At 48.4% G+C, this 9,227-nt stretch overlaps 1 protein-coding gene across 1 annotated transcript; it reads left to right on the top strand.

The window, feature by feature from the left end:
* Positions 1-160: 160 nt before the first annotated feature.
* Znf408 (zinc finger protein 408) lies at positions 161-8,733 on the top strand. Its single transcript, XM_026399193.2, has 6 exons — positions 161-262; positions 359-477; positions 766-1,034; positions 1,659-1,720; positions 2,113-2,372; positions 3,260-8,733. Exons 2-6 carry the CDS (start codon positions 429-431, stop codon positions 4,786-4,788), a joined length of 2,169 nt encoding a protein of 722 aa, XP_026254978.2. The 5' UTR covers positions 161-262; positions 359-428; the 3' UTR covers positions 4,789-8,733.
* Positions 8,734-9,227: the final 494 nt, after the last annotated feature.

The raw sequence follows: 9,227 nt of genomic DNA, 5'->3' as shown, positions 1-9,227 counted from the left end.
GAACCGCCCCCTTCGGGTAGCCTCACTCCCCAACCACTTCCGCCACACCTCCAACCAGCTTCCGGTTCGCTGCCCGGTCTAAACATGGCCTTCCCTGGAGCCCGGTCCACTTCCCCGCACTGCCCGCCGAAATCCCTGCCTCGGGGAGGAACAACGTAACTGTCCGACTCCTGACTCCCCCGTTTCCGCAAGGAGGGTGATAGAACGCATTAGTTCCGCTTATGCAGATACTCGAATCCCTGGTGGGCCTCCAGAACCCTAGGTTCGTATTGTTCTCGGACAGAGTTTTTCCTTCCAACTACTCCCAAATTCCCGGTCCTGTGCACCAAAGAGGTCTGACTCTGGATTCTTTCCTAAGAGGAAATTTTTCCGGGAGGAGTTGAAATGAGGACGCTCACTTCCGGCGGAGGGAGGTGTTTTGATCTGGGATGGAGGAGGAGGAAGCGCCGCACTTGAATAGGGAGACTTTGCAGCCGGGTGAGTAACTTGCCATACCTACGGCCTTCAGCCCTGGCCTAAATGGCTCCAGCATTCTGTTCTCGTCTCTTTCCTCGTCAGTCCAGTCCTCTGAAGCCTGAGATCTTCCTCCGGCGTCCTCAGGGGCTCTCGGAGTCCTCGAACCCCTTCAAACCTCTCAGGGGCCACCTTAGAGCCCTTGTTTCTCCCTCCCGACTCCTGAGGCCTCGCTGAGCATGCAGTTTCCTCCCGCGTGGTTCCCAACGCCCGCATGGGCCGCTCCCTCATTGCTTTCCCGACTCTCTGCAGCCCCGGAACCGCGCCTGGACCCGGAGTCGGGATGGAGCCCATTCGAAGATTGTGCTCAGTGCCTCAAAGACTGCCCGCCTTGGGGGAGCCGGGCCATTCTCGCTCTAAAGAGCCTTCCCCGGGGCTTGGCCGTGGGTCCCTCACTCGCTCAGGAACAGCGTTTGGGGGTCTGGTGTGTTGGGGAACCCCTACAGCCAGGACTGCACTGGGACCTTCTGGAAGAAAAGGCTGTCTCCGAGAAGGGCGAGGAAGTGAAACGACAGCAGAAGGTAATGAGGGATGAGGCGACTCTGAAAATTGGGGGAAGATTTAGACATTTCCCCACGACCCTCCGGTTTGTTAGAAGCGAGTATTTTAAGCGGTTGGAGATGGTTGTGTGCCTTCTCAGCAAGGCTCTCCCTCCATAGTAGTTAAGGAATCAACGTGTGTAAAGTGTTAAAAGCTAAATTAGTGTAGTGTCAGCAGTGAACCAAGGTCAAGAGCTAAGGTTATTAGAATTTATCCCAACCTTGTCACCTAGCTAGCCAAATTATATACATCCTTTAACTCATCTGTAAAATAAAGCAGTGGCTTTCTTCAGGATTATTTGGATGACTAGATGAAATAGTGCAGTGCAGTAAATTGTTTAAGTCCATAAGTACTATTAAAAAATTATGTTCCTCTATTAATGTGTTCACTTTACTAATTTTCCACACCCTTGGGAGGGAAATACTCTTTGGTCTTTATTAACTGAATCAGCCCTTAGATGCAGAGGCAGCACCAGAATCTGCTAACTTTACAGAAACTTCATCTTAGATTTGTCCCAGGAGAGGTTTCATCTAGTTTGGGTCCTCCTCTCCCCAACCTGGCTTCCTTAAATACATGTGAGAATGACTTTTATTGGTTAATTTTAGGACCTGTCACTAGACCCATGGGGGGCAGTGTGTGCCTGTGAGCAGAGTTCAGGCTGGACCAGGTAAGTACAGAAGCATACATTCTTTTTTTTTTTTTTTTTTTTTTTTGAGAGAGAATTTTAATTTTTTTAGTTTTCAGCGGACACAACATCTTTGTCTGTATGTGGTGCTGAGGATCGAACCAGGGCGGCAGGCATGCCAGGCGAGCGCACTACTGCTTGAGCCACATCCCCAGCCCCAGAAGCATACATTCTGAATGTGCTCCTTTGAGGCTTTTTTTAAAGGCTTGGGATGGAATCTGAAGCTGACTATCTATAATCCCCTACCCAAGGATATTTTCCAGTGTGTTTTTCAAGGGCATGACCTCTGGGATTCACCCTTCCTGAGAGCTGGGGCTGTCAAGGAAGTTGGCTTGAAAAGAATCTGCTGAGCTAGCTCTTGATCTGCTTTGCAGTTTGGTGCAGCGGGGCAGGCTGGAGAGTGAGGGAAACGTGGCCCTAGTTCAGATCAACGAGAAGCTTCACCTGCAGGTGTACCGGGTTGTGCTGCCAGGCTTTGAACTTCTACTGTGGCCCTGGCCTCCCTCAGATGGCCAAAGCCCCACACAGCCCAGGCTAGAGGAGGAGGCACCTGTGGAGGTGCTGGCAGAAGAAGAGTCTGATTTACAACAACAAGTGGCCTCCCCTGGAGAGGATGCAGCAGACCCTTGCACAGGTATGGGTCACATAAATGCCTGCTTCCACATTCTCATCAAAATAACCTGTGATAAGACAAAGCAGAATTTATAGCTCAGTGTAGTAAGGAGAATACTAGAGTTGTATAGTCTTAAAATATGGTTTAAAGCAGGCCCAGTAGTGCCTATGATCCCAGCGACTTGGGAGGCTGAGGCAGGAGGATTGCAAATTCAAGGCCAGCCTTAGCAATTTAGTAAGGCCCTAAGTAACTTAGCAAGACCCTGGCTCAAAATAAAAAATAAAAAGGGCTGGGGATGTGGCTAGTGGTAAAGCAGGGAGGGAAAATATGGTTTAAAGTGAATCTTGCAGTGTGAGAAGGTGGAGCTTGATTAGGATTGAGAGTTTTCAGATGCTTCTGTTGGAGTGTGACAGGTCTTTCCTTGTAATGAACAGTAAAGATATTTATAACTTTTATCTTTCTTAAGAATTTCCTGGAATAATAAGGACATATCGATGAAAACAGTAAGCTGTATACAAAGTTTACAGTTTCATAATATTCTTGTCTCTGGGAAGCAGGCAGGGATTCTTTTTGTTTTACAGAAGAGCTCAGGTGGGGAGGTTGGGGGCTTGGATCACAGTCTAAGTGTGTGTCCCCAGGGGAGAACAGGAGGACCATACTCTGATGGCTTCCTCTAGGGATTAACTATATAGGTAGGGTGCTGTGGTTTCCAGGAGTACTTCCCCAGAGGCACCTGAGACTGGGTAGGAAAAGAGTGTACATACAGCTCATGTTTCAGAGAAGAGATTGGTATGATTGAACCCACTGAGGTTCAGGGACTGGGAGAAAATACATATCCTGTAATTACCTGTCAATATCACCTTCTACCAAGTTCAGTTAACTCCAGCACTCCATCTCTTGTTTTATAGATCTTGGTCACCAGTCACAGCACAGCATCCAGACAGAGAATGTGGTGAACTCTGAGCCTAAGTCCGAAGCCCAGGATCAGCCTTCCAAGAATACTCAACCTCTTGGCCCGTTGCTTCAGGATGGCAGTGTGGATAGTGTGGAGGAGGAGTGCCTGCTCCAGGCACAGATGCCACCTGAAACTCAGAGCAGCTTGGCCACCCAGCAGGGCACAGAGAGCAGTGAACCTGAATCTCAGAGAGGCTCCACTACCCAGATAGACTCAGAGAACTGTGAAGCCAATTCATCACCTTCTGCCAGGGGCACCCAGCTGCATGCCTGCCTGGCCAAGAAGTTATGTGGCCCCAATGATCAGTGCCCCCCCAGAGCAAAGACCTCAGAGCCCCGGGCCCAGCATTTCCCTGTACTCTTATGGAGCCCTGCTGGCCCTGCTGGAAATGCCCCAAAGCAGGGGCGACGGTACCGGTGTGGGGAGTGTGGAAAGGCATTCCTGCAACTGTGCCACCTAAAGAAGCACGCCTTTGTGCACACAGGCCACAAGCCCTTCCTGTGTACTGAGTGTGGTAAGAGCTACAGTTCAGAGGAAAGCTTCAAAGCCCACGTGCTGGGCCACCGTGGGGTGCGACCCTTCCCCTGTCCACAGTGTGACAAGGCCTATGGCACCCGGCGAGACCTCAGAGAACACCAGGTGGTACATTCTGGTGCCCGGCCCTTTGCGTGTGACCAATGTGGCAAAGCCTTCGCCCGCCGGCCCTCCCTGCGACTGCATCGCAAGACCCACCAGGTGCCAGCTGTCCCTGCCCCGTGCCCATGCCCTGTTTGTGGGCGGCTCCTGGCCAATCAGGGTTCTCTGCGGAACCACATGAGGCTCCACACAGGGGAAAAGCCCTTCCTGTGCCCACACTGTGGCCGGGCATTCCGACAGCGGGGCAACCTGCATGGGCACTTGCGGCTGCACACCGGGGAGCGCCCCTATCGCTGCCCGCACTGTGCAGATGCCTTCCCCCAGCTGCCTGAACTGCGGCGCCACCTCATCTCCCACACTGGGGAGGCACACCTCTGCCCTGTGTGCGGAAAGGCCCTCCGAGACCCACATACCCTTCGTGCCCATGAGCGCCTGCACTCAGGGGAGAGGCCCTTCCCATGTCCCCAGTGTGGCCGTGCTTACACACTGGCCACCAAGCTGCGGCGCCACCTCAAATCCCACCTGGCAGACAAGCCCTACCGTTGTCCCACCTGTGGCATGGGCTACACCCTCCCCCAAAGCCTCAAGCGGCACCAGCTTAGTCATCAGCCTGGGCCACCCTCCAATCCCCCCTCTATGCCTCCTGCTGCTTCTGAGCCCACCATGGTGCTCCTGCAGACTGAGCCAGAGCTGGACACGCGCAGCCCAAGTGAAGCATCTCCAACCAGAGATGTTGTTGTCACCATTTCAGAGAGCCAGGACCCTAGCCCCAACCTGGTGCTAATCCATAAGGACATGGGCTTTAGTGCCTGGGCAGAGGTAGTGGAGGTAGAGACAGGCACCTGACACGTGGGCCTTCTCCTCACAGCTCTCCATAAAGTCTAGCTCTACACATCTGCATCTTCTTTCTTTTTGGGTTGCCTGGTAGGATCAGAAATCTAGGATGGTCCTTCCTGCTTATGAACCATTGAACTGTCTCAAGATTGCCAGGTCAAACCTCTCCTGGTACTCTCCTTTTTGACTCCCAGGAGAACTTGCCCCTGCCTCCTTCCCCGGGAACACTATGGATGCTCGTTCTGTGAGCCTCACTGAAGTGACCTTATCTCCATCCAGTGGGACAGCCAGTAGTTGGCAGTGCTCCTAAACCACTGGCTGTGTGCCAGGGTAGTACGCCCATTAAACTCTCTTGGGGATAAGCACTTCCATTTGGAACCAATTTGACTTCCAAGAGTTGGAAGAGCTCAGCTTGCAACATCACACATCTCCATAGTTCGTCTTTAGGTAATTTTGACAGCGTTTCATACCACCTAAGCCCTAAGTTGTGCTGAAAGACAGCAAATTCCTTGGGAGGCAGCTGGGGCCAGATTTGTGCCCTTCTGTGTACCTAACAGCCCAGTTCAGGGAAGGAGTAAGGAAGTAATGTGTTTTCATCTGCTGTGGGCTTGGACTGCCCTAGGTGCTGGGAGCCCAGCTATGAACAAGACAGAGGAAATGCCCTTTAGAACCACCAGGTCAGGGATGGGGCAAGCAATCTTAGGGTAAGAGTTCAATGGGGGCACCCCTAAGTGCTGTGGTATGTTAATGGGACTGACTGTTTTAGCCTGGGGCACCAGGGTGGGCCTCCTAGTGATAACAAGGAACACTTGGGCCTTACTGTGAACCAGTGCTTTATGTGAATATTTAACCCATGAAGCAACCCTGACAGGTAGGTAGCATTATAATCCTTGTTTTATAGATGAGGAAACAAGTACAAAACCCCTTAAGGATTCTGCCCAGGATCACAAAGCTACTAGTGTTTGAGATTCAAATCCACCTAGTCCTGCCAGCACTGGAGTTAGGCTCCTAACCTCTGCACTCCAGGGTCCCTTGTTCACTTGTGACCTGGATGAGTAGGTATTTGGAAAGGTATGATAATGGGGTGAGGGGTGAAAGCTGAGGTGCAGTCCTACAGTGGGTGGTCTTGGAAGACAACTTGAGCAGAGACCTCAATAACCCAGGGCAGTGAGCCGAGTGGACATTGGGGAGGAGCTTGAATCCTAGCAGATAACATGGTGGAGTGAGGACTGAGGGGCCATGTCTGCGGGGGTAGTTACTTGGGGAGATCTGTTCACTGGGAGGTCCAAGTGACTGAATTCAAAAGAATCGGTGGATAAGGAGAGCTGATCCTCAAAGCTTGGGTGTTCTGTCTCCTGGGGGTGGGCCCAAGTAAACAGTTGGAAATAGGTACAAACCTGAGAAGAAAAGCCTTGGAGAGGTAGGTTGGAGAGGGAGAGGCAAATAGAAGATGTGGGAGTGGAAGATTCAGGGAGAGGGGAGGAGATGCAGGCCCAGGGTCAACATGGCCCAGTCCTTTAGGTTGGGGAGAAAGGCTCATGAGGGGAGTCTGAAGTAAGCATCCAGTATAAGAGACACATTTGCAAAGTGTGTGTCACTGCAGCTAAGGACACGGCATTTCAAAAAGGGGGAGGTGGTCAGCAATGCTGCTGTTGAGAGGGCTGAGATTCATGGAAATCACTGGGGACCTGAGAGTAGTTGGAAGCCACATTGAATTGCTTGGCTCTGAGGAAGAGTGGGAAGACAAGACAGGAAGCATAAACATTCTTTTTGCATGTGTTACTAGGGTTTGAACCCAGAGGCTCTTTTTGAAAATCAATTTTAAGACCTGGCCTTGCTAACTTGCTGAGGCTGGCCTTGAACTGGGAATCTTCCTCCTGTCTCAGCCTCCTGAGTAGCTGAGATTACAGGTGTGAACTACTGCCCACCCCATGGAGAAGCACATAAATTCTTTCATCTCTCCATTGTCCTACAAAATAGGTGATTCACAGAAAAGGAAACTGAAAAATAGTTTTTAGGCTGGGTGTGGTAGTGCATGCCTGTAATCCCAACTGCTGGGGAGGCTGAGGCAGGAGGATTTTGAGTTCAAACTAGTCTCTGCTGAAGCCCTAAGCAACTCAGCTAGACCCTGTCTCTAAATATAATATAAAAGGTGGGGGGGCTGGAGATGTGGCTCAAGCGGTAGCGTGCCAGCCTGGCATGTGTGGGGCGCTGGGTTCAGTCCTCAGCACCACATAAAAATAAAGATGTTGTGTCCACCAAAAACTAATAAATAAATTAAAATAATATAAAAAGGGGCTAATTGGGCTGGGGTTATAGCTCAGTGGTAGAGCGCTTGCCACGTACTTGGGAGGTACTGGGTTCAATTCTCAGCACCACATAAAAAATAAATAAAATAAAGATATTGTGTCCATCTGTTTAAAAAAGGGGGAAGCTAGAGCTGTGGCTCAGTGGTGAATCACCCCTGTTGAATCCCTGGTACAAAAAAAAAAATTAGTTTTTAGTCATTCAACCTTGTTTCTTGGGGCTTGCCAAGTTTTTTTTTTTTTAACATTTTTAGTTATGGATGGACACTATCTTTTTTAAAAATATTTTTTAATTGTAGGTGGACACAATATTTATTTTTAAGGGGTGCTGAGGATCAAACCTAGTGTCACACATGCTAGGCAAGCGCTCTACCTCTGAGCCACAACCCCAGTCCCCCCACATTCTTTTTTTTTTTTTAAGAGAGAATTTTTTTTTTAAAGAGAGAGTGAGAGAGGAGAGAGAGAGAATTTTTAATATTTATTTTTTAGTTCTCAGCGGACACAACATCTTTGTTGGTATGTGGTGCTGAGGATCGAACCTGGGCCGCACGCATGCCAGGCGAGCGCGCTACCGCTTGAGCCACATCCCCAGCCCCGAGAGAATTTTTTAATATTTATTTTTTAGTATTCAGCGAAAACAACATCTTTTTATGTGGTGCTGAGGATCGAACCCGGGCTGCACGCATGCTAGGCGAGCACGCTACCGCTTGAGCCACATCCCCAGCCCCCCCCCCACATTCTTTTCTAGCATCATTCGTTGTTAGGTTCAGCAGAGTGCACCTGTAATCCCAGAAACTCAAGAGGCTACAACAGAAGAATCCCAAGTTCAAAGCCAGCACTGGCAACAATGCAAAACCCTGTCTTAAAGTAAAATTTTAAAAGGGCTGGGGATGTAGCTTAGTATTAGAGCATCCCTGAGTTCAGTCCCCAGTTCTGGGGGGAAAAAAAGAATCACAATGAACTCCACTATTATGTAAAATTTTTAAAGTTTTTAAAAATAAGAATATAATCACATGTCATATAACACATCAAATTAACAAATATTTAATCAAATACATAATCTACATTGAAATGTTATTCTTTTTTTTTATTTTGGTGTTGGGGTGTCACCATGTTGCACAGGCAGGGCTCAAATGATCCCCTCAGCCTAAGTAGCCAAGACTACATGTGCACACCATCACAACCAGATATTTAAACATTCTTGTTTATCCAAAAAATGTCTTTTTATAGTTTTTGTTAAAAAATCTAAACCAATCATAGTAATTCTATTTGCTTTTGACCTTTGATTGTTAGGTCTCATAGACTCCTGTTATTCTGAATAGTCTTCCTTACCCCACCCCTTTATTTGCATGTCATGAGTTTGTCAGAGAAATGGGTCATTTGTCCTGTTGCATGTCCCTCATATGTTGAAGTCCCTAACATATTTAGGATTATGTTGGTCTCTAATTTATTCCTTTACCTTCTGTATTGCCTGTAAACTTGTGATTAAAGCTAGAGTTTTTATTAGATCATGTTCATGATTTTAGGACGAACCTTCACAGGTATTTGATTATATCATATCATGTAATAATGCTGCTTATTGGGCTGGGACTGTAGCTCAGTGGTAGAGTGCTTGCCTAGCATGCACAAGGCCCTGGGTGCAATCCCTAGTACTGCGAGAAATAAAAACAAATAAATAATGCTGTCTATGGAGTGCTTATTATGTGGCAGGCATGGCAATACTTAACATGTACTGCGGGGGGAGGGTTAGTTTTTATTTTAAACCATAAAGTTAATTCTGTAATCCAGCTAGACTTCAAGAGAGATAAAGGATATATGGAATCCAATTTTGTCTCCTTAGAGACAAAATAATAGCTGGGGATAAGATGAAACACAAAATTAAATTTATGAGAATGGCCTAGAGTCTTCTCCTGGTCTTGTCATTCTTGGATCCAAGGCACCCCACAACTTCCACAAGATTCATGCCATCTTTCACCTTGCTAAAGAGCACGTCATCAGTCCTAGCTCTGCAGGAGACAACTTGGAAACTATTTGGTTGAGCCAAATAGTGGACAAGAAGTCAGGACCCATATTCTTCAGAATGAAGTTTCCATCAGCCAACTTCTCCCTCTATATTTACTGCCAGTGCTATAATGATGTGTAACT

Source organism: Urocitellus parryii, chromosome 4 (genome assembly GCF_045843805.1).
Source record: "Urocitellus parryii isolate mUroPar1 chromosome 4, mUroPar1.hap1, whole genome shotgun sequence".
NCBI lineage: Eukaryota > Metazoa > Chordata > Mammalia > Rodentia > Sciuridae > Urocitellus > Urocitellus parryii.
This window is presented reverse-complemented; position numbering and strand designations above follow the sequence as displayed.